Source organism: Salvelinus alpinus, chromosome 29, assembly GCF_045679555.1.
Source record: "Salvelinus alpinus chromosome 29, SLU_Salpinus.1, whole genome shotgun sequence".
NCBI lineage: Eukaryota > Metazoa > Chordata > Actinopteri > Salmoniformes > Salmonidae > Salvelinus > Salvelinus alpinus.
Window position 1 is genome coordinate 37,796,383 of NC_092114.1, and position 26,126 is coordinate 37,822,508.

Below are 26,126 nucleotides of genomic sequence, written 5' to 3' on the forward strand. Positions count from 1 at the left end.
TAATGCAATATACAGTGGGGAGAACAAGTATTTGATACACTGCCGATTTTGCAGGTTTTCCTACTTACAAAGCATGTAGAGGTCTGTAATTTTTATCATAGGTACACTTCAACTGTGAGAGACGGAATCTAAAACAAAAATCCAGAAAATCACATTGTATGATTTTTAAGTAATTAATTTGCATTTTATTGCATGACATAAGTATTTGATACATCAGGAAAGCACAACTTAATATTTGGTACAGAAACCTTTGTTTGCAATTACAGACATCATACGTTTCCTGGAGTTCTTGACCAGGTTTGCACACACTGCAGCAGGGATTTTGGCCCACTCCTCCATACAGACCTTCTCCAGATCCTTCAAGTTTCGGGGCTGTCGCTGGGCAATACGGACTTTCAGCTCCCTCCAAAGATTTTCTATTGGGTTCAGGTCTGGAGACTGGCTAGGCCACTCCAGGACCTTGAGATGCTTCTTACGGAGCAACTCCCTAGTTGCCCTGGCTGTGTGTTTCGGGTCGTTGTCATGCTGGAAGACCCAGCCACGACCCATCTTCAATGCTCTTACTGAGGGAAGGAGGTTGTTGGCCAAGATCTCGCGATACATGGCCCCATCCATCCTCCCCTCAATACGGTGCAGTCATCCTGTCCCCTTTGCAGAAAAGCATCCCCAAAGAATGATTTTTCCACCTCCAAGCTTCACGGTTAGGATGGTGTTCTTGGGGTTGTACTAATCCTTCTTCTTCCTCCAAACACGGCGAGTGGACTTTAGACCAAAAAGCTCTATTTTTGTCTCATCAGACCACATGACCTTCTCCAATTCCTCCTCTGGATCATCCAGATGGTCATTGGCAAACTTCAGACGGGCCTGGACATGCGCTGGCTTGAGCAGGGGGACCTTGCGTGCGCTGCAGGATTTTAATCCATGACGGCGTAGTGTGTTACTAATGGTTTTCTTTGAGACTGTGGTCCCAGCTCTCTTCAGGTCATTAACCAGGTCCTGCCGTGTAGTTCTGGGCTGATCCCTGACCTTCCTCATGATCATTGATGCCCCACGAGGTGAGATCTTGCATGGAGCCCCAGACCGAGGGTGATTGACCGTCATCTTGAACTTCTTCCATTTTCTAATAATTGCGCCAACAGTTGTTGCCTTCTCACCAAGCTGCTTACCTATTGTCCTGTAGCCCATCCCAGCCTTGTGCAGGTCTACAATTTTATCCCTGATGTCCTTACACAGCTCTCTGGTCTTGGCCATTGTGGAGAGGTTGGAGTCTGTTTGATTGAGTGGGTGGACAGGTGTCTTTTATACAGGTAACGACTTCAAACAGGTGCAGTTAATACAGGTAATGAGTGGAGAACAGGAGGGCTTCTTAAAGAAAAATTAACAGGTCTGTGAGAGCCGGAATTCTTACTGGTTGGTAGGTGATCAAATACTTATGTCATGCAATAAAATGCGAATTAATTACTTAAAAATCATACAATGTGATTTTCTGGATTTTTGTTTTAAATTCCGTCTCTCACAGTTGAAGTGTACCTATGATAAAAATTACAGACCTCTACATGCTTTGTAAGTAGGAAAACCTGCAAAATCGGCAGTGTATCAAATACTTGTTCTCCCCACTGTAGTATACAATGTTATACAAATCTGACATATCAGCAGTATGAAAAATGACAGCAAAGTTTTTGTGCAACCATGTACAGTAAGTCAAATGACTCAATGAATGACACTTTACTCAAACCAGGCAACTGGAGTCCTCGCTCAGAAGCTAAACTCAGAAATTGCCTCAGCCTAGCTACTGCTTCTCTGTTTGACCGGAGACTGTGGCTTCATCCACAAAGCTTGACATTTACTGGCGGTGCAGAGGTGATATGAGGTGTTTGAGTCTGCCTGCCGTACCCCCTGGGTGCCCGGCCTGCTGCTTCTCACCACAGGAAGCTGATGTGATACTCTGGTAAATGACAACAGAAGCCAGGGGGGCACAGGGAACATGTTATTTCACACTGCTCGAAACATCCTGAGACGAAACCTCCTAGTGAAATATCCCGAAGTCCTAGTGAAGTCATGGAAATATTGGCGGTAAAATGGGGTTTAAATCATAGGATGTTCTCATCGATTGTGTTGCATTCATGAACCCGAGGAAATAACATTTTATAGCGTAGTGGTTATTATTAAACTGAAAATGACATGCAGGGGTTATGATTCAGTCTTCAGCAGCCAGTTGAGATGACTGGCGTTAGATATGCATGTGTAAACACACAAAGATGAGAACATGTACATTCTGGAGACAATCATGGTACATTTACAAAACCTTCCTTGACAGCTGCTATGCTGCTAGGGAACCAACACAAGCCATTCGGAAAGGGCCAAATCTCACCCAGAAAGTAGCCTAAAGCAGAAGTGAATTCTCAGAGCAGCTGCACTCTAGCTCTTCTGTTTTCCCCATTTGAGTGGACTCTCCACTCCATCTTTTGGTGCACAGAAAATTACAAAATCACACTGGTTAAAATCAGGAAAAGCACAAAAAAGGCTGAGCAAAAATATTTTTTTAAGGGATGAAAAATTCTTCATTTATAACCCTGTGTCTCTCAATGCCAGGCATGGCGGTTCACTTGTTCTGAATGACTGACCCATTATGGCTGACGAGTTACCAGTTCCGGATGTACAATCAGCACTAACTGTGTTTTTCACTTCTCCAGGTACAAGCTGACTCAGATTGCGGTGGACACCTCTGCCGGGCCGTCTAAAGACCGCACTGTGGTCTTCCTGGGCTCGGAGGATGGCAGGGTCCTGAAGGTGTTGTCCAGCACTCATCCTAACGCCTCCTTTGGCTCCCAGCTCCTGGAGGACATAGATGTCTATAACCCCTCAATGTGAGCACAAAACCTCTATAAGTCAGTCTATAACCCCTCTTAAGTAAGTGTGTAACCACTTTTGAATAGGTCATAATAAAAGCAAAAGTTGGTTATGGCATGAAAACCTGACTGCTGTATAAGCATCCCATTGTGACAGTACTGTAATATCAGACTGGAAAATCTCCAAATGAATGTCTATACCTGCTTTAAAGCTGTAACCTACATTATAATGCTATTACTTCCACCAAATGGTCCAAATCTTTACTATGGTAGTTCACAAGCAGAGTAATTTTATTTTCCACACTATATTAGGGGTTCAAATGGTATATCAACTTCCTAAATGAACATTTCTTACAGAGATAGGCTTTAATTGGGGCTCCCATTTCTATCTGTGACTGATTCATTGTACTGTGTTTCACATGTCTATGGTCTAACTCTAATCCGTTAGTATGGTTGTGCTTTAAGTGTTCTCACGTGTCATGTGACCATGTTTTCCCACAGGTGTAACATTCAGGGGCAGGAGGACCGGAGGATTCTGGGAATGGAGCTGGATAAGGACCATCATGCCTTGTTCGTGGCCTTCACCAGCTGTGTCATCAGAGTACCACTCAGCCGCTGCACTGAGCACGGCGCCTGTAAAAAGTGAGTTACAACAAGGTCGGAAACGATTGTGTGAAAATACACATGGGAGGATATACAGTATTGTTAGGGCCGAGTTTTCCCTGACTACGTGACCTAGAAAAAAATGGGGCCTGGCATTTTTTTGTGCTTTTGCACTGCTCAAAATTGTTTACTCTAATGTGTTATAACAAATACTTAGTCTCTGTATACCAAGCTCTTTAAATGTCAAATTGTGGTCAAGTGATTTCAGTATCAACAAATATTTATATTTGTTCTAGTCATTTGTCAGATAATTGAGCAGGAGAGAACAGGGAAGCCATGAGGAAATTACCAAATTGTCCAAATGTATTTGGCACAGCTTCTAAAAGAGCCTGTTTGAATATTTTGGCAAACAACCAAAAAAATGGGCGCTTAATTGCCCCTGGAATCAATATTTTAACAGCCCGTAAATGTTGGAAATGTTTCAGGATATCATTAGCACAGAATACCTCATCAAGAATATCATTATAGTTGACTGATCCTGCCATTGGAATTTATCAACATTCAAACAACAACAAAAAAACTCACTGCCTCCTTCATAGTCGGACACACACTCGCATGTGCATGCATACAAACACAGTCTGGGTCAGCCCACAATACCTTTTGAGAGGCCGGGTGCATAAACTCCTACTAGTGGGACGTGAGGGAGGCAGGGTTTCATGAAAACATAGAGCACTGATTGACAAGTGAGAAATCCAAAGAAGACAACCCCCTCTCTTCCTCCTTCCCTAGGCGAGTGTATGACAGTCCCCCCCCTCCCCTCCCCTATTCCTCCCCTCGGAGCACCCCCTCAGTCCCCGTGGTCCTGGCTGTCAGCGTGTCTCCACGGCTGGGGGAGAGAGACTGAGGGGCACCTGTCACTAAGATAACTGGCTTCACTCCTCCAGGCTGCCCGTCATGACACACACAGAAATATTTAGAAACAGATGCACACACCTGTCCTTTATGAGGTCTTTCACAGGCATACTTGTCATCTTGGAGAATGAGCTAAAACACTGTCAGACACATTCACCTCTCTGTGTTCACACGCAGGCCAGTTTCGCTCTGCAGACACCAGATGGGGAATAGCCCTAACAGACCGCGCTCCACTAGACCGCAGCAGTGTCCTTGCCTCAAGTGTGTGTGTGGCGTGTCACTTTGTCAACGTAGACACAGTCGGGCGCCCATTGCCTCCACGCCAAGGAGCAATATCATACAGGGATTTAACCGTCTCTTGCCTCGTCATTTTCTAGGAGTTGTCTGTCCTCCCGCGACCCATACTGCATCTGGCTCCGGACCGGGAGCTGTGCCAACATGGCGCCAGGGTTCAAGTAAGTGTCACTTTCCTTCCTGTCGCGCTGAAAGGCATCAATCTGAAAGGTAATAAAGGTTTGAGAGCGTGATCGTATATCTGCCATCAGTATTGGCCCCCATAAAAGCAGAGGAGAGTAGAGAGTGTATAAGGAGATATAAGGGAAATAAATCTCGAAACTCTTTGAAAGTCATATTAAGGAAGAATGTATTGAGTAAGTGACATCATTGTACTGCAGATGAGGACCGCTCTTCAAAGATGAGTTTTCCCGCTAGTCAGTTTCTTTACACCAGCAAATTATACACTTTGGAACTCGGTTTGTGCAGTTAATGCTAATATGCATCCATTTGTTTCTTTATATCTGCTGGCTTTGGGCCAGCTTCCACTTTTGTAATGCACTTTAAGTGAAAGGAACAATCAACCACTTGAGCCACAATGGCTTGAGTCCATTGATTTATTTATGAGCTGACAGATACTGCAATCTCTCAGGAATAAAAAATGTTGTCACCCCAGACCTCCTGAAAATGAATATAGTCTCTTCAATTCTCTGGAACAAAGGAAATGACTGAACAACTGATTGGTTGCCATCGATCAGTTCTCATGACCTGAAGAGGGGTCATTTGACACTGACTCATGATCATTGCTCTCCAGTGCTATGGAAAAGGTTGCTGTGTAAGAGCTTACTGGGATTCACTTGGCCACGCCACCAGTTCACTTTGTTCTACAACCCCACCCATTCCCTAGCAGTGATTAATTATCCTGCTCATGGTTTCTGTCCCGGCCTAGTGCCATCACACCCGATTCAACTAATCAAACAAATTGTCAACACCTTGATTAGCTGAATCCGGTGTTTCATTGCAGAGTCGGGGACAGAAACCAGCAGTACTGCGGCTCTGCACGTGTAGGGCTAGCACCCCCCCCCCCCTTTGGTGAAGTGGTGCTAAAGAACAAGGTTGTGGCTCACACATACTCTCACACCTCTCTTTTGGCAAGCTGCCAAAGTGGGTCCCCATCTCTCTCCTCCCTCTCCTGTCTCCTCTCCTACTCATTTGCCCGTCGTTCTTTCGCTGATATGTGACATCTCCCTAAATCTCCCAGAGTGTCGAGGGGGGAAAAAGCGAAGGCCTTAGATTTGTGGAACCAAGGAGAATAGCGGAAAGCAGTCTGTTTTAACTGCTGCAGAATTGAGTTTCCATCCTGTGACTTTCGACATGGCGCTTCCAGGGTTGGCGGTTTAGCGCGATTTGTCATGCTGTGTCCGCAGTAGAAGGCCTTGATTAAATCTTTTAGATGCTGAAAAAAGTCATTTTGCAGTTTAAATGTCAAAGTTGTCGATATGGATCCAATGGCACACACGGTAATCTATATAGTTATGGGATTTTGGGGGACATTCCTAATCCCAGCAGGACAGGAATTGGTGGTTTAAGACGGGGATTCATGAACTTTGAGAGACTATTGCAAGTTCCATAAAGTTCCACCTCCAAAAGTATAAATCTCAGTGAAATATCTCTGTTTTGGTTAGAGAGTTAGAGTTCAGTGGACGAGGAAGAATGTTCTGGAAACACCTTATCCAGAACACTGTGGTTCAGCCACTTCCCGAAGATGAGCAGCAGATGGGCCTTGTTGTTGTGGCAGCGAGTCAGTGGTTTCCCTGGAGACGAACGGGTTGATCCAGACCAGAGGTGAATGCGACAGACGTTTTGGCAGACCGGGCCATCTTGGCAAAATGCTCTAAAGAGCTCCCAAGTGAGGCGACCGGTGAAAAACAAAATGGAGCTGAAGTGCTTTGCCAGTCCCGAAGCAACTCTGCAGCCTGGCCCACCACTGTTTAAAATATGATGTTTGTCTTCTTAAACTCAAACCTCTAATTAGGCCTTCTCCTAAACTGAATCCTCCTTATTTGGATGTGAGTGGGTGACTATTTTCTTATGATTTTTAATTAGCAAGCATTTGTATAAACGTACTTATATCAGTCTCACTGCCTGTATGCATCTCTGGTAGGTCGTTTTTTTCGAGTTTGCGTTTGTCAGTGAGACTATTTCTGAGCATTTTCATATTTTCATATGTATGTCTCCTAGTCCTTTCCCCTCATTCATTGCTAGTAAATAGAAGAGCGTTAAAGTTTCTGAGTGAGGGAAATGAATAGCACTCACGCATCCCACACTTTTGAAAATGGATACACGGAGAGTGAGTGAATGAGAAATGGAGAGAGGAGAGAAAAAGCGAAAATAAACAAATGTACACAAAGCAAGGACGCCGCAGCACAGAGACGGAAAGGGCTGAAGGGTGAATGAGAATGAGCTCCCGTTGGTGTCAGAAGTGGGATCCAATTTAATCATATTCATTCCCCTTCCCTTAATGGACACTTGTGTGCCGCCTTCAAACCCCACATTCCATTAGCTTCCAGCCACTCTAAATGTATCTGGTTGTGTATGGACCTTTCTCTCATTCACGGGCGTTCTGGATCTAAATCTATCGATGGCTGTCTGTGCAAGTGGCATGCACTGATTGAAAAGTCCTAATGAGAATGAATACTGAAACCCCCCTTTTCTCCATGGGTAGGAGGGGAGAGTGGCCCTAAATACAGCCCCCAATAGTTAAACCTGCACTCGTGTGTTTCACATCCCTCAAAAGTGTTCTGGAATATAGTAGTCCCTTGTAGCTCAGTTGGTAGAGCATGGCGCTTGCAAAGCCAGGGTTGTGGGTTCGATTTCCCACGGGGGACTAGTATGAATATGTACGCTCTGGATAAGAGTGTCTGCTAAATAGCGTAAATGTAAAATGAATATGCACAAGCAAAACACTAGGTCTGGCTCCATATTTTGTTTGAATAGGGTCTGGATAATGACCTTGGCTTTAGTCCTTGCTACCTTTTTCTCCTAACTGATGCAGGCTATCCTGGCCACTTCTGCTCCCCCTGTCACTTGATAGGAAGATTATCATCTGACCTTTTATCAGTCGTGACGCTGGTTTCTAATTGGACAGCGTACAAGGGGAGAACAGACCAACTTTGTTAGGGTGCCAGCAAAATTTATGTTCTCTCCATTCATGGCATTTTCCTGATTAGACCACCTTGTCTGTGGATGGTGACGTCATATCCATGTGCAGGATGTGTCTCTCAGCTTGTGAATGTACTGGCTAAGAAAAATCTTCTCTCATCGACGACTGGCAGGTTGGGCAAGTTCTGTATTAGGATGGCGGTAAATGGGCTTTGAGCTGTAGGTGAATGAGGCTAGCTTTTTCAAACAGAAATTTGCATCCTGTAGCACAAACTCCAGAAAGTTCTGGGACACTGTAAAGTCCATGGAGAATAAGAGCACCTCCTCCCAGCTGCCCACTGCACTGAGGCTAGGAAACACTGTCACCACCAATAAATCTACAATAATCGAGAATTTCAATAAGCATTTTTCTACGGCTGGCTACCCCTACCCCAGTCAACAGCTCTGCACCTCCCACAGCAACTTGCCCAAACCTTCCCCATTTCTCCTTCACCCAAATCCAGATAGCTGATGTTCTGAAAGAGCTGCAAAATCTGGACCCCTACAAATCAGCCGGGCTAGACAATCTGGACCCTCTCTTTCTAAAATTATCCGCCGCAATTGTTGCAACCCCTATTACTAGCCTGTTCAACCTCTCTTTCAAATCGTCTTAGATCCCTAAAGATTGGAAAGCTGCCGCGGTCATCCCCCTCTTCAAACGGGGTGACACTCTAGACCCAAACTGTTACAGACCTATATCTATCCTACCCTGCCTTTCTAAAGTCTTCGAAAGCCAAGTTAACAAACAGATGACCGAACATTTCGAATCCCACCGTACCTTCTCCGCTATGCAATCTTGTTTCCGAGCTGGTCATGGGTGCACCTTAGCCACGCTCAAGGTCCTAAATGATATCATAACCGCCATCGATAAAAGACAATACTGTGCAGCCGTATTCATCGACCTGGCCAAGGCTTTCGACTCTGTCAATCACCGCATTCTTAGCGGCAGACTCAACTGCCTTGGTTTCTCAAATGACTGCCTCGCCTGGTTCACCAACTACGTCTCAGACAGAGTTCAGTGTGTCAAATCAGAGGGCCTGGACCTTTGGCAGTCTCTATGGGGGTGCCACAGGGTTCAATTCTCGGGCCAATTCTTTTCTCTGTATACATCAATGATGTCGCTCGTGCTGCTGGTGATTCTCTGATCCACCTCTACGCAGACTACACCATTCTGTATACTTCTGGCCCATCTTTGGACACTGTGTTAACAAACCTCCAGACGAGCTTCAATGCCATGCAACACTCCTTCCGTGGCCTCCAACTGCTCTTAAATGCAAGTAAAACTAAATGCATGCTCTTCAACCGATCGCTGTCCACACCCGCCCGCCCGTCCAGCATCACTACTCTGGACGGTTCTGACTTAGAATATGTGGACAACAACAAATACCTAGATGTCTGGTTAGACTGTAAACTCTCCTTCCAGACTCACATTAAGCATCTCCAATCCAAAATTAATTCTAGAATCGGCTTCCTTTTTCACAACAAAGCATCCTTCACTCATGCTGCCAAACATACCCTCGTAAAACTGACTATCCTACCTATCCTTGACTTCGGCGATGTCATTTACAAAATAGCTTCCAATACCCTACTCAATAAATTGGATGCAGTCTATCACAGTGCCATCCGTTTTGTCACCAAAGCCCCATATACTACCCACCACTGCGACCTGTATGCTCTCGTTGGCTGGCCCTCGCTTCATATTCGTCGCCAAACCAACTGGCTCCAGGTTATCTATAAGTCTTTGCTAGGTAAAGCCCCGCCTTATCTCAGCTCACTGGTCACCATAGCAGCACTCACCCGTAGCACGCGCTCCAGCAGGTATATTTCACTGGTCACCTCCAGAGCCAACTACTCCTTTGGCCGCCTTTCCTTACAGTTCTCTGATACCAATGACTGGAACGAATTGCAAAAATCACTGAAGCTGGAGATTAAACAGTTGAAGTCGGAAGTTTACATACACTTAGGTTTGAGTCATTAAAACAAATTTTTCAACCACTCCACAATAGTTTTTTTTTTTTATTGTTTTTTTTTAAATAAATTTGACCCCCTTTTCTCCCCAATTTTCGTGGTATCCAATCGCTAGTAATTACTATCTTGTCTCATCGCTACAACTCCCATACGGGCTCGGGAGAGACGAAGGTCAAAAGCCATGCGTCCTCCGAAGCACAACCCAACCAAGCCGCACTGCTTCTTAACACAGCGCGCCTCCAACCCGGAAGCCAGCCGCACCAATATGTCGGAGGAAACACCGTGCACCTGGCCCCCTTGGTTAGCGCGCACTGCGCCCGGCCCGCCACAGGAGTCGCTGGAGCGCGATGAGACAAGGATATCCCTACCGGCCAAACCCTCCCTAACCCGGACGAGGCTAGGCCAATTGTGCGTCGCCCCACGGACCTCCCGGTCGCGGCCGGCTGCGACAGAGCCTGGGCGCGAACCCAGAGACTCTGGTGGCACAGCTAGCGCTGCGATGCAGTGCCCTAGACCACTGCGCCACCCGGTAGGCCCCTCACTCCACAAATGTCTTGTTAACAAACTATAGTTTTGGCAAGTCTGTTAGGACATCTACTTTGTGCATGGCACAAGTAATTTTTCCAACAATTGTTTACAGACAGATTATTTCACTTATAATTCACTGTATCACAATTCCAGTGGGTCAGAAGTTTACATACACTAAGTTGACTGTGCCTTTAAATAACTTGGAAAATTCCAGAAAATTATGTAATGGCTTTAGAAGCTTCTGATAGGCTAATTGACATCATTTGAGTCAATTGGAGGTGTACCTGTGGATGTATTTCAAGGTCTACCTTCAAACTCAGTGCCTCTTTGCTTGACATTATGGGGAAATCAAAAGAAATCAGCCAAGACCTCAGGAAAAAAATTGCAGACCTCCACAAGTCTGGTTCATCCTTGGGAGCAATTTCCAAACACCTGAAGGTACCACGTTCATCTGCACAAACAATAGTACACATGTATAAACACCATGGGACCACGCAGCCGTCATACCGCTCAGGAAAGAGACGTGTTCTGTCTCCTAGAGATGAGCGTACTTTGATGCAAAAAGTGCAAATCAATCCCAGAACAACAGCAAAGGACCTTGTGAAGATGCTGGAGGAAACAGGTACAAAAGTATCTATATCCACAGTAAAACGAGTCCTATATCGACATAAACTGAAAGGCCGCTCAGCAAGGAAGAAGCCACTGCTCCAAAACCACCATATAAAAGCCAGACTACGGTTTGCAACTGCACACGGGGACAAAGATCATACTTTTTGGTCCTCAGGTCTGATGAAACAAAAATAGAACTGTTTGGCCATAATGACCATCGTTATGTTTGGAGGAAAAATGGGGAGGCTTGCAAGAGGAAGAACACAATCCCAACCATGAAGCATGGGGGTAGCAGCATCATGTTGTGGGGGTGCTTTGCTGCAGGAGGGACTGGTGCACTTCACAAAATAGATGGCATCATGAGGCAGGAAAATTATGTGGATATATTGAAACAACATCTCAAGACATCAGTCAGGAGGTTAAAGCTTTGTCGCAAATGAGTCTTCCAAATGGACAATGACCCCAAGCATACTTCCAAAGTTGTGGCAAAATGGCTTAAAGACAACAAAGTCAAGGTATTGGACTGGCCATCACAAAGCCCTGACCTCAATCCTATAGAAAATTTGTGGGCAGAACTGAAAAAACTTGTGCGAGCAAGGAGGTCTACAAACTAGACTCAGTTACACCAGCTCTGTCAGGAGGAATGGGCCAAAATTCACCCAATTTATTGTGGGAAGCTTGTGGAAGGCTACCCAAAACGTTTGACCCAAGTTAAACAATTTAAAGGCAATGCTACCAAATACTAATTGAGTGTATGTAAACTTCTGACCCACTGTGAATGTGATGAAAGAAATAAAAGCTGAAATACATAATTATCTCTACTATTATTCTGACATTTCACATTCTTAAAATATAGTGGTGATCCTAACTGACCTAAGACAGGGAATTTTTACTTGGATTAAATCAGTCAGGAATTGTGAAAAACTGAGTTTAAATGTATTTGGCTTAGGTGTATGTAAACTTCCGACTTCAACTGTATATCTCCCTCACTAACTTTAAGCATCAGCTGTCAGAGCAGCTTACCGATCATTGCAGCTGTACATAGCCCATCTGTAAATAGCCCACTCAACTACCTCATCCCCATGTTATTTTTTTTCTTCTACTTTGCACCCCAGTATCTCTACTTGCACATTCATCTTCTGCACATCTATCACTCCAGTGTTTAATTGCTGAATTGTAATTATTTCGTCACTATGGCCTGTTTATTGCCTTACCTCCCTAATCTTACTACATTTGCACACTCTGTATATAGACTTTTCTATTGTGTTATTGACTGTACTTTTGTTTATCCCATGTGTAACTCTGTGTTGTTTGTGTCGCACTGTTTTTCTCAATCTTGGCCAGGTCGCAGTTGTAATTGAGAACTTGTTCTCAATTGGCCTACCTGGTTAAATAAAGGTGAAATAAAAAATGACACAAGTCCCAATTACAGTTGGGTAGGTGGCTGCTTGTGGCAGCAAATAGGAAAACAGGTGATGAACCTTTTTTACTCTTTCTCTTTTGCTCTCTCCAGGGCTGGCTTTGAGCAGGACATCGAGGGAGACCACTCACTGTACCCTGAGAACTGCCATGGTGAGCGATCATCAACTTCCCCATACAGTAGCAACAGGCTAGTCATCTAAATATAAGCCCTGTAAAAAGAGAGTCTATTCCTTCATGGAAGTACAGTGCATTCAGAAAGAATTCAGACCCCTTCCCTTTTTCCACATTTTGTTACGTTACAGCCTTATTCTAAAAATAAATAAAAAATGTTTAAGTCCTCATCAATCTACACACAATACCCCATAATGAAAAAGGTTTTTTAGAAATTTCTGCAAATTTATTTTAAAAAACAACATATGATTGATTTGGAAAGGCAGACACCTGTCTATATAAGGTCCACGGTGCATATCAGAGCAAAAACCAAGCCATGAGGTTGAAGGGTTTGTCCGTAGAGCTCAGCGACGGGATTGTGTTGGCACAGATCTGGGAAGAAAAATGTATGCAGCATTGAAGGTCCCCAAGAACACAGTGGCCTTTGGAACCACCAAGACTCTTCCTAGAGCTGGCCTCCCGGCCAAACTGAGTAATCGGGGGAGAAGGGCCATGGTCAGATAAGTGACCAAGAACCCGATGGGCACTCTGACAGAGCTCCGTAGTTCCTCTGTGGAGATAGGAGAACCTTCCAGAAGGACAAACATCTCTCCAGCACTCCCAATCAGGCCTTTATGGTAAAGTTGCCAGACAGAAGCCACTCCTCAGTAAAAGGCACATGACAGCCCGCTTGGAGTTTGCCAAAAAGACTCTCAGTCCATGAGAAACAAGATTCTCTGGTCTGATGAAACCAAGATTGAACTCTTTGGCCTGAATGCCAAGCGTTACGTCTGGAGGAAACCTGGCACCATCCCTACGGTGAAGCATGGTGGTGGCAGCATCATGCTTTGGGGATGTTTTTCAGCTGCAGCGGCTGGGAGATTAGTCAGAATCGAGGGAAAGATGAACAGAGCAAAGTACCAAGAGATCCTTGATGAAAGCTCAGCCAAGACAACGTAGGAGTGGCTTCAGGACGAGTCTCTGAATGTTCTTGAGTGGCCCAGCCAGAGCCCGGACTTGAACCCAATCGAACATCTCTGGGGAGAATTGCAAAAACGTCTAAAAACCTGTTTTTGCTTTGTCATTATGGGGTATTGTGTAGGGATTGAGGGGGATAAAAAAAAAAAATCAATTTAAGAATAAGGCTGTAACATAACAAAATGTGGAAAAAGTCAAGGGCTCTAAATACTTTCCGTACATGGAAGAATGGATTTCACAGGCTTCCATGGTGTAATACCAAATACCTTCTCCCCTTTTGTTTGCTCTGTTATGGATTTAATTGATGTAACAATGTTTCATTTGCTACCTGTCAATCTGCCAGCTAACATTGAAGTAGTATGTTCTTAAGGTACACACGAAAGTTATATCAACAATTTTACTACACTACAAGAATATGAGGAGAAAAGTATTGTTGGGGAGAAAACAGCACATCTAAAAAGTATTTTATGACACTTGAATCCACAACTGGGTCACAGTTTGGAAATATCCAGAGCAGTCCAAGCTACTTGCATGTCACGCGACCGTAAAAACCCATTTGTTTTCTTATGTCTTTGTGAGCGGTATTGTAATTCACTCCGTCTTTTGTTTTCGGTAGTAATGCTGTGTTTTGCTCCCATCAGCAGATGTTCTGGCGACCAAGCGAAACCAGAACTCCGCGGCAGACTCAGCCTACGGTCAGTTTCCATTTTTCCCCCAGTCTCTCTCCCTCCTTTCTCCCTGTGTTGGGTTCCACATTGTTTTATTGCAGTATGACTGAGCATAAACACTTTTAATTAAGTTACATGCAATGAATTTGCATTATCTATTGGCAATTTGTAGTTTCACATAAGGTTTCACACTAGACAACTTGAAAATGAAAGAATAGACAAATCTTTTCGGTGTCTGTTAAACCTTTTGACTTGGAGACCATACATACCATTATAGGTTTTGGGTTACTTGTAATTCAAAGTATTGTTTGTTTTGAACAGGTTCGGTTCGCTCATTAAGAGCTACAAACATTACTCTAGTTCCACATGTTGTAGAGAAGATTAAACATATGTTGCTGCTTTTGGAAATGGAAGCTCATGAGTAAGATCAGTTACACTTTTTAAACCAAGAGATCAAGATGAAATGGATCTCCTTGGGTAACCGATAGGTGATGTTCTTTTAATCTCACAATTCATGACTGGGCATGCCCAAGTCAATAAACCCCTCAGGTAGGCCTAATAATACTTGAGCGTCGTAATTGTTAATCGCAGAGCGAGCCTCACACCAGGGAAGACCCTCATTATGTAATATAATCCCAGCCTTAGCCGTTCACTGTGATGAACCCATGGAGTAAATTACACTATTAGAGGCTAATGGAGACTCTAGCCTCAGCTGCCAACAGGCACGTTGGGCATTAACCTCCTGGCGCAGGCCAGCCAAGCGTGAAGGTCCATGTCAGAGGAGTGATTTCTCAATTGGTGGAAGAGCCCAATTCCTACTGGATACTGCCATTTTGGTAATGCCAATTTAGTTTCAAATTGGGAATAGTGGCTTAGTTAAAAAGTAACATTTAAAACACATTTATATTAGGGCACATTTCCCCCTTGGATCTTGTGGCTGCAATGAACTGTACAATCAAGTCAACACAGATGGCATGTTGACGGAACAACATGTTCCAGTGAGTGAACTTTTCAACTAGCCCCCAGGTGCAATCTGTGTGGAAAATCATGGCAGTATCGCCTCCGCAGCCTCATTAGCAATCAATCCCATCATGCAGCAGCACACAGGGTTCAAGGTGGCCCTCCACGAGCACAGGGAACATAGCGGAGGTCACTGAAACCCCTCAGAAACACTGGCAATGCCAAAGACCTTGAAACGGTCTTGATGAATACGCAGAAACGTCGGGACTCCAGTGACTGAACAGGCGTAGGGAGCATGCCAAAATTTTGCCAGGTAATGGACATAGTGACTGTTTGTCATTTCCGAATGCCTTTGAAACAAACATTGGAACAAATCCATTTAATGAAGGCAATGCTTTACTGATCCTAGTTAAGAGCCGGGGGATGGAAATATCATATGACAACTTTCCATGACACTAGTATTTAATAGATTATGACTTTGATTCTAGAATAGTTGAGTATATCATCTCCATTGTAGATTTATCCTACATAAGTTATGAGGATGAATCCTGCCCAAATCTTTGACTTCTTGTTTCATATTAGCTTTATTTCTAAAATGGATACTTTATACATAATGTAGAGACATACAGTGCATCAATAGGACATAGTGAATGCAGAGTTAGTTATCGAACTGCAGCTCATATAATAAATGACAGTGGCCTTGTGCCCATCTATGATTACTCAACAAAGTGGACCGCAGTGTTCTAAGAGATTGGTCCTGCGGCTGTAGAACATTGAACAAATCTCTGTTGACTTTGCCAGCTGGCTCGAACAGTCCGGTCCATAAATTGGCTTTGGTTTGTTCCGAAAGCCCGACAAGGTCTTTAAAAGGAACAAGAGCCCCGTATAAGGCCTTCGAAAAGGTCTTGCAGTCGAACGCTGCGCAAATGAACATAATTACCTGCAATTTGACTTATTTGGCAGTAACCGATGCCATAGACCTTCCCTTTTTAATGCATGGAAGATAACACAGAGACACTCCATTTGTAAGTGCTTCAACTCGTTAAAAACACTTTAGGAACTCGCGTTGGATCGTCCGCTCGGGTGGTGGTATGCAATTATGGGGCCGAGACGTAGCAGAAATCACAACAGATTGTCTCATGTGCATGCATTATGTGGACGTCCACGTGGTACGCCGACCTCCTAATTACTTTTACAACAGCTTAACGTGTATTTCCTGTGGCTTATTATCACCTTGTAACAGTATACACCACGCGGGGCCCTATCAATAACACTCGCACACGACACACACGTCTTCACCTAGCGGAAATCCACGGCATAAAGAGAATCATATTGTAGTAGGTGTTACGCCGTATTGAAAAGCCTATGTGTAAATAAATGAAAAGGCTGGGGAAATGATTGAATCGTCAGTTGGTGTTGACGTTCAGATTGAGTCAGCCAAAGAGAAGATTGGTCTTTTGAGACCAGGCTGAATAGAATTTTTCTTACCACTAAGAACAACACAGACCTCCATTAACCCCTGAGAGTGAGTGAGTCATTATAGCTGCTTATCACGCTCAGGTTTTCATGTATTCAGCTTCTCTTGGGGGTGCCTAGTGGCTTTACTTGTTGACGCAGTTATTTCCCAGGCACATTCATGAAGGTAACATCAATCCTGAAGGGAAGCGCTGTCGTGTTAGGCTTGGCAGCCCCCATTGCAGCCATGAGGGTGCGCCGCATGAAACGGGCAAAACAAGATAATGAATTTCCTGCCCGTCAAGCGAAGTGTGCATATGGGAAAGCCAATGATTCCAGTGGCATCTATCCTACAGATAGGCGAGGCGTTGTACAGACCCAACATCAATGTGTCATGGTCGGAAGCAGAGATTTGCCGGACTGGGGGTGAATTCACTTTAATAATGGGATGGTGGAGATTTTAACTGAAAATATTTTCATTTTCAAGGTCATTCTTGTTTTTACTATATATATATATATATATATATATTCATATATTTAGTAAAAACAAGAATGACAAAGAATTACCTTTCACTAAAGCTTTAGTTATTGCATTTTTAGCATTCTCACTAAAAGGCTTTACAGACCTGTCTTCATAGAAGATTTATTAAAGAGATTCCCCAATACTCTTATTAAAATGTGGATTATTTTAACAAATCACAAGCTTCTCCAGCATACAGCATTTTTCTGTATTACTTAATGTTCCAATTGTCCTGGCTCAAGGGTACTCATAAAACCAAGTTCAGAAGATAAATGTGTGACTATAAACCCAGGCAGAAATACATTACTGGCAACCAGAAGTAGAGCTCTGCTGAACCTAAAGACCTGCTGAAAATACCAGATGCTCCCCATTTGAATTGGATACGTGAAAATGCACTATTTTCTAGTTATATAACTAGGAAACGTATTATACTATGCAAACTGTTTGACTTTTCCGATTATGTTCCCTGGCGGGCTCTAGTGATAATGCCTTTCCCCTCAACCACTAATCCCAAAATGCCTTAAATATGTTAAGGCAACGTGCATATACACCGTTTTAATAACACTCGGAACAATAATATCTGGAGTTCAGTAAAGAGATGGGAACTCCAATTCCACCCAGTGCTAAATGTTTATTCGTCTGCCTGATTTATCTCTATCTGTGCTACTGTTAAATGACCGTTTATGACCTTTTTGACTGGGATGTATACAACAATGTATGCAATATAGGCTACAACAATATGTATATATAGGTAACTGCCAAAATAAAGGAAACACCAACAAAGTGTCTTAATAGGATGTTGAGTCACCACGAGCCAGAGCAGCTTCAATGCACCTTGGTATAGCTTCTACAAGTGTCGTTCTTCCATGCCAAATTCCATCATTTGGTGGTTTGTTGATGCTGGTGGAAAACGCTGTCTCAGGCGCCGCTCCAGAATCTCCCTTAAGTGTTCAGTTGGATTGAGATTCTGTGACTGAGACGGCCATGGCATATGGTTTACATCGTTTTCATGCTCATCTACCCATTCAGTGCCCTGTGTGTGGGTCCATTGTCATCCTATGGGGGCGTAGCCATGGTAGCCAAAATAATGGTCTGCCTAGTATTTTTATGCATGACCCTAATCCTGATGGGATGTTAATTGCTTAATTACCTCAGGAACCACAACTGTGTAGAAGCACCTGCTTCCAATATACTGTGCTTTGTATCCCTCGTTTACTCACGTGTTTCCATTATTTTGGCAGTTACCTGTATCTGCCAGAGGGTGTTTGTTCACAAAAACACATCAAGGCAGGGTAGACATTCTGATGCATGTTTTGCTCACTGGCAGTTCCATAATCCTTCAAAAGGCACAACCTGCCATGTCCTGAGGCCTGGTCTAGCCTCCATTGGCACTAAGCAGAGAAATCTGGAAACCTCACACTCCCTGCAGATATGCATATGTCCTGTTCATTCAAGCCAAATACAGTGGGATGATCACAACCTTTTTTAGCACTAGCCATAATGCTTACACTTTGTGCCATATCGTGTCAAAATCCCGCCAAGATGAATGCTTCATAAACGTGTAAGTATCTCTTGTCTTTACATACAGTAGCATTGCTGTCCTGCCAACAGAAGTAACACTGCAGTGAAGCATCAAACGGTCAATTTTGATTGGTTGAAATATTAACCAGTCTATGCTTTACATAACTGTTATGGTCAGTGATAAAAGGCAAAATAAAGTGCACGTTACTTGGGACTGTGTATCTATCAAACTTGGCTAATGGCCAAGACAGTTGGTCGCTGAAAGGAATTTAAGGAGTATGCACAGATTATTATTCTGTAGAGTGTCTCAGATCAATTCAAAACACAAGTCGGTGTGTGTGTGTGTCACACTCCTAACCCATCACCCACCACTACCACACTCTCTTAGGCCTAAGGTAACAGTTTCTCATTTCTGTCAGCTGCTCGTGACCTTTAAGGAAGACTATCAACGGACAGTGGGTGCCGCAACATAGGCAATGTCAACATCCCTTGTCTCGCAGTGCGTGAATGCCAATGCATCGGCCTATGAGTGGATTCTAATGCCGGTGCTGGAGTCCCTGTACCTGCTTACATATTCAGTCCCTGAATATTCCTTCCTCTGTTCTTTCCCCTGAATCATTCTCATAAAATGGCTTCATGTCTTTGATTTTGTGATAGCTTGGTTTCTAATAGAAGTAATTTGTACTCTGAGTTAGTGACGAGCAGAAGACATATTGTACAGTATATTGACTTTTCTTTGTTGTCAAATGGTATCTGGAGCATATCCAAGCCAATCATTTTCCGTGTAATAGCTGTTTACTGGAGTTGGTAGGTACCGCACACATACAGCACTGTTTTGACAACAACAAAAGTCATAACTCACTTAGCAGATCCCAACGTTTTAACCCTTGATTGCTACTCTAAGGTTAGTTGGCAGGCAGTGCCATCATAATCGCTCGGAGCACAGGATCTCAAACCGGTAGTGAAATCTGAGGCTTACCATGCATTTGGTTCCCATTAGAGGCAAGGAGTCCTCTGGGAACATCACTCTTTCTGCAACTCTGTGACCTACTTCTGCGTCTATATGAGAACCACATGGGAGGGCCTTTACTCGACAGGGCTTTCGAGAGAAAGACAGTCGCTTTGTTTGAGTCGAATTACCATATCTGTGTCTCTCGCCCCATCCTATTTTTAACTAATGTTGGAGAAAAAAAGAGAACGATGAGATGAAAATAAGCGGAACATGTTGCTGCTCACCAGGGGCAGATGATATTAGTGGTGGGTGGATGTGTGCATTCTATTTCGGTATTATTTTGCATAAAGTACATCATTATTATGTATGGTTCTACCTCGAACTTTCAGTTATACAAATCTGTTGATATGATGCAAGGACACGGGCCAAGTACTATTTCATACTTTACACTTTAACACTGTGCAATTACTCAAAGGAATCAAAATTACATGAACCTACATGGTACCTTAATGAAAAGTGACTGACCACAACCTTTCTCAGGAAGCAGCAAGCTACGATTTCTTTAGTTACCTCAGTCCAGCACGTTCATCCACCCCTCCTAATCCCTCTGATGACATTTTAATGGAGCTCCCCAGAGTACACAGAGAGTACACACAGACCATTACCTCTGTTGGGCTAAACCCAACTCCAGCTGCTGCTATGCTGAATATGCCAGGGCACCGTTCTCATTTAGCCTCCCCATAACCGAGCCTCAATACTTGGCTGCAGTGTGCCAGTTTGAGCCCTGATAAGCTTCTGGATATCTAAGTGTTGATCTTGGCTAGTGTGAGAAGCCAGATGCACCTGCAGTGAAGTATGAACTCAAACTCTCTCTTTCCCGGGGTCTTCTAAGCTATTTGTGCTCTGTGTTTAGAGTCTGGGCTTATTTGGGTGTTTGCTATGATGAATGAGTAGACTGTCTTCTCTGTCACAGCCTCCTGAGAGAGTGGCAGCAGAGTACTTGGCAGGATAGTGCTCCGTGTTTGACGGAGGGAAGAAGCGCTGACTTGAGGCTGGATTCAATCCGTATCGCGGAAGTTCCGCGTTATAGCTCGATTTAAATTTAACGGCAATCTTCCCGCGTTCGCAGAGACTGCAATCACGGTAATGCTGCGTATGTCATCTCAATCGGAAATTACCTTTACGTGTTAATGCGGATCTTCCACAGTACTTCTGCAATACGGATGGAACTTGATTTAGGATGAGTCATGCTGTTACAGTCACAACAGGGGGGACGGTTGAATGTGAAATGCTTTTTATGTCGTGACAGGATCTGACAAGGTAACGGTTTTATTTTCGTATGGGCTAAGTCGTGACCTCACTATCTTTCTTTTTCTCCTTTAGGTGTCCGAAGGCTACCTGACATGGAGAAGTCCAGCCCCAGCCCCAGCATCCACTACACGCTCCTGATCGCCTGTGTCCTGGTGGCCTTCTTCCTCGGCGCCATCCTCTCCGGCTTCCTGGTGTCATGCTACTGCAGTCACAACGCCCGCCGTGCCCACCGGCTTGGCAAGGACCCTGAGGCATCCCTCCACCCCGCCCTCTCGCTGCGCAGCCTGGCCAAGCTAAATGGCCTGCTGGACGGCCAGCTGAAAGAGGAAAAGCTGGACGTGTCTACGCCCAAGATGTACAGCTCCTTCGTTCCCAACGGGAAGGAGCACACTCCGGGCAGGCACGGGATGTCCCTGGGAGACCCGGACCTTAACCTCTCCCAGGGGGAGAACCTCTCGGGCCTGCCCACCCCGGACTCCACCCCGGAGCTGCCCATCAAGAACATGAAGGCCTTCCGGAACGAGTGGGAGAGGAACCAGAACTGCAACAACGCAAAGGAGTCTAAGGCACCGCCTGGCACTGGTTTCGGCCTGGGTTCGTCGAGGTCCAGCTCGGGGGTCACCCAGCAGGTGTTCCCCTTCTCCCACAGCCTGACCAATGGCCAAGCCCTCGGGCACCTGCCCGAGGAGAGGAAGATCCCCAACGACGAGCGTGCAAAGGGGGCTTCGGCCTCCCAGTCCTCCTCCTGCTACCCGCAGACGGTGGTGGATGTGGCGGCCCTGGACGAGCTCCTCAAGCACATCCACGAGGTCAGCGCCTCAGGCAGCCACAGCATCACTGTGCTGACCTCACCGTGTGCTCCCCTGCCGGGTAGCTCCAGCTCCAGCCATAACCACAGTCACAGCCAGAGCAGCTTCAGATCCCAGCCCCAGATCCCCGAGACGGAGTTGGCCCCGTACTACAGCTCCTCCACCCTGCCCAGGGACAGTCTGACCCGCCGCCTGGACGTGCCCCCAGACACTGCTGCCACCTCCTCAGCTGGCGCCACCCCGCTGCAGCAGCAGTCCATCCCCGAGCGGAGCTCAGTGACTCGCCACCACTCCCAGAGGCATTTAATGATCAAGATGGGCAACGGAGGGGCCGTCCCGCGCCAGCACAGCTTCAGACAGGGCGGGGTTGGGCCACCACCCCACCAGCTGCTCACCCGGATGAACTCTGGAGGTGGTGGCGGGGGAGGGGTTGGCTTTGAGGCCCACCGGCCACTCATCCCCAGTGCCTGCCTGACACGGCAGCACAGCTACAGCGAACCGCCCCACCTCCACCGCGCCGCCATCGTACGCCGCACGGCCTCCCTCAAGCCCCAGGTACCCCCCAAGCCCCTCTTCCTGCCCGCCACTTCGCCTGTAAACGAGCAAGGCAATTATAACTACTGAGAGCTAGGAGTCGGACCGAGAGGCTCCGAAACGACAGACGATGTAACCGCGCTCCTCTCAGAGTTAGGGCAACTCCCGGCGACGGGGGCGATTGAGTGGGGTTCGAGGGGGCAACAACCGGGACTGGCATATCTTTTGACGAGACTGCCGACAATAGCCTCCACACCTGATGAATGTCCTTATACCATATTGGTATTATTGCAATGCTACTTGATCACAGGACAGTGATGGATTAACAGCATATAGAACATGTGGTAGTATTAAATTGACTTGGAGGATCTGTACCCTCGTTTGAGGCCAAAGAATAAAGTAACGGGCCCAAAACTCAATGTAAAGGACAGATCGCAAGTCGGCCACCAAAGCTGGGAACAATGCCTGCTTTAGCTTGGACCCAAGGCCTCAACTTAAGAGAGCACCTCACGACACAAACAGTGCTCATCCTGCCTGTAATGTATGTATACTGTATGCGTGTGTGTATACATGTATATGCACTTCATGTTAAGATACCAGAGGGCAGAACCATGAAGCAGCTACATTGACTGTGGTGAGACGGTCAACTCCTAGCCATTTCTTAACCGTCTTATGACAGAGATACCATGGAGGCCCCACTCAGTACACACATTCGGTATAAACATCCCTCGACAAGGGATTAAGCAATAACTTACCGTTGTGTAGTTAAGTATCAACTGTACCCCTTGATATAAGGGTAAGTATTATACTTCTTGCAGCATACCATAAGAAAAGACCACTTTGATAATGCTTGGAAAATTATTAATTCTGTATTAGTGGAATGATGCTGAGGAACGAGACACATGGCGTCAGTATAGACCCATCATGCATCACAGCGTTACTATTATGTTTGTCACTGGTGGATGGGGGCTCGGCTGGCCTGTGATAGGAGGCCGCCTCGGGGCCTGATGAGTTAGGAGAATCGTTGCCCTGCATTTGGAATTTTTACTTTTTGGACATAAATGCTAGGATAACTCCAGAGGAATTTAACAAGCCCTCTATATGATTGTCATTGTCATTCAAGAAGAGGATGCAGTGCACTGCAACCTCGAAAATAATTAGTTTCATCCTTAACACTTAGTGAGAATTGGTTCCACATTGAGGTGCAATCATTCAGGCTATGTATTATATTAGCAACATAAAATTATATTTAAAAAGTCAAGTCTTAAAGCAGAGCCCCAAGAAATCACTCACGGGCACATAGCGCCCTCTTATGGACAAGCCCTTAATAACTGTGTAATAAAGTCAGTAATTATGTTTACCATATTGCTATTAACATTGTGGATGTTGTTGTAAATAAAGGCATCTGTGGAATAATACTAGCCAAACTTTGATTTGTATGTGTTAATGTGTGCCTTATTTAATAATGTGGTGTGGAAAAGGGGGAAAAAAGTATGTTTTTGTCTCCATCGTTCTGTTGTCATTACAAATTCATTTAAAATCTGTCCTCCTGCACGGACTCCATATCAGAGGTTCTATTTCTGCTGACAGTTGTTTGTTTGTTTTTTTAAATGCATTCGTCTTTTTTTTGTTTCATGCTCTTTAGGCTTCTTTATATACTGTATATTTAATGACAAAGGAGCTAGATGGAAAAGATGAGTAGATCTGAAAGTATATCAGCCATGTTAGGTCAGTGTCATGTTTCTGAAAGAGCTCTCAAATATGTTTGAAATGGTATGGACATAGGCTGAGGCATGACTCTGCTTTACAAAGAAATTGTATTTAATAAGGGCTCTATTCAGTCTGTAAAGCTGAAGCGTTACCGATTCCGATAGAGTTGTTAAGGTAATTTCCCGTTGAGCCGACATGCGCAGCGTGAATGCAGTGTCTGCTAAAGCGGGAATATTGCCTTTTAAATTTCAATCACGCTGTAAAGCAGAATTTCGCAATGCGGATTAAATATAGCCCCAAGTGTGGGGCGAAAGAGGCTGGCTGAGGGACTTGCAAATGAAAATGCAGCAAGAAGGGCTGGATGGTTGATGATTGCCTGGTCCAACAAGTATGCTATTCAAATGAAGCTCAGGATTGTAGGTGTCTGAAGATGCCTGAAGTGATGCCTACAGTGAGCTAACAGTGCCCATAGGTTTAGTTATTTCTTTGCTATTACTGTAAAAGCAAAATTCCACCCCAAAACTATCTTTTGGTATTTGTTTCATTAGTCTATTGTTGATCTAGTCCCCAAAATGTTTTGCATGTCAGCAATCAAGTTCATACGGCTGTATTTCTGTGTTTTTAAAGTTATAGCTTAACTTGATTGCTGACAGTCCCAAAATGTTTGCATATGTCACCAATGGACTAATGAAACAAATACCAAAAGCTAGTTTTGGGGTGGAATTTTCCTTTAAATAGAGAAATAGCACCTGCAGCGTCTGTGTGTGCAAGGAACCAAGACTTTGTTTTACGTTGAGGTTAACAAGTGAGTTGATTGAGTGTGTGCACAGCACTGGCACCTTCTCTGCCTCAAGTTGAACAGAAATATCAAATAATTCAATGCTAATGTCAATTGCAAGACACGTCATGAAATGCCTACAACACTAAAACCACGTTATCTATATCCCCTCATCTGGCCACCTTGACAGAAAAAAGTTGAGTCGGGCGCTAGAATAGATTAATGTAAACTGGTTACATTTGAGTACTGAATGCCAATATTGAGTTTATATGCAATGTATGCGTTTTCAATTGCTATAAAAATCCCTTCGAAGAATGCTCTCTGACATGCATCTAAAATCTTATTAATGTATCATACCCCTCACTCACTTGACCAATGAGGTTTACTTTTTTTGTAAATATAGCAAACCAGCAGTCACTTGCATCTCCATGGTGATTTCATTTATTTTTACAAGTGGACTATGCCCCAGATGCTCCTGAGTTCTATTAAACACAGCTGTATGTCCGCTACAATTAAAGATATCTAATAAAATGATCTTCAAATGCATGTTGTATGTGTGTCAAATACTTCATACAACTGTGTGGCACCTGTCGTACGTAAACCAAGTTATTAGGGGCCCAATTCCGACCTGAGTTGGAACGTAATTCCTTTTTATGCCCTTTTCTCTCTATGCGTATTCTGACCTTGTATCAAGGTAAGACCCAGATGCAGACCGTGTCGAAGTAACAATGTTTATTACAGCAACAGGGGCAAAGGTACAGGACGGCAGGCAGGCTCAGGGTCAGGTCAGGCAGAGGTCGGTAATCCAGAGGTGGGGCAAAGGTACAGGACGGCGGTCAGGGACAGGCAGAGTGGTCAGGTGGACGGGTACAGGGTCAGGCCAGGCAAGGGTCAAAAACCAGGAGGACGAGAAAAGAGAGACTGGGGAAAAGCAAGAGCTGACAAAAAATGCTGGTTGACTTGACAAGCAAGACGAACTGGCAACAAACAGAACACAGGTATAAATACACAGGGGATAATGGGGAAGATGGGCGACACCTGGAGGGTGGTGGAGACAATCACAAAGACCGGTGAAACAGATCAGGGTGTGACACCTTGAATTTAAGCATGACAATCGCGTGCCATTCACCCGCTATTTGTTCAGGTGGCGATCGAATAAATGGACGTGTGTACAAATACGACGTATTCTGACCTGGACTTAATTCCCTAATAATTCCACCACCTTTCGCACAAGGAAACCATGAATATGGTCTAGCGAACCTACCGGTTCCAAGTGCAAAAATCCTATTTATTTTTCAGATAGAAATAACACCAGTCTACATGCGCTGTAATTTACAACATGATAAAAGCTAGGTAAATTAGTAATCCATTTGGATAAGGGCATTGTAAATGACTTGTTTTGGATATATTTTACC

General features: G+C 44.7%; 1 protein-coding gene across 5 annotated transcripts in view; it reads left to right on the forward strand.

Annotated features, from left to right (window-relative positions):
* Positions 1–25,257, forward strand: part of LOC139558668 (semaphorin-6D-like) — a 133,335-nt gene extending 108,078 nt beyond the window's left edge. For 4 of the 5 annotated variants that reach the window (XM_071373958.1, XM_071373959.1, XM_071373961.1 and 1 more), the window contains 6 exons: positions 2,694–2,867; positions 3,351–3,491; positions 4,742–4,819; positions 12,457–12,515; positions 14,135–14,188; positions 20,953–25,257. In XM_071373958.1, coding sequence (XP_071230059.1) covers positions 2,694–2,867; positions 3,351–3,491; positions 4,742–4,819; positions 12,457–12,515; positions 14,135–14,188; positions 20,953–22,313 — 1,867 coding nt within the window. In that variant the 3' untranslated portion in view covers positions 22,314–25,257. The remainder of the gene's footprint in view (positions 1–2,693; positions 2,868–3,350; positions 3,492–4,741; positions 4,820–12,456; positions 12,516–14,134; positions 14,189–20,952) is intronic. The other variant, XM_071373963.1, reaches the window with a different exon arrangement.
* Positions 25,258–26,126: the final 869 nt, after the last annotated feature.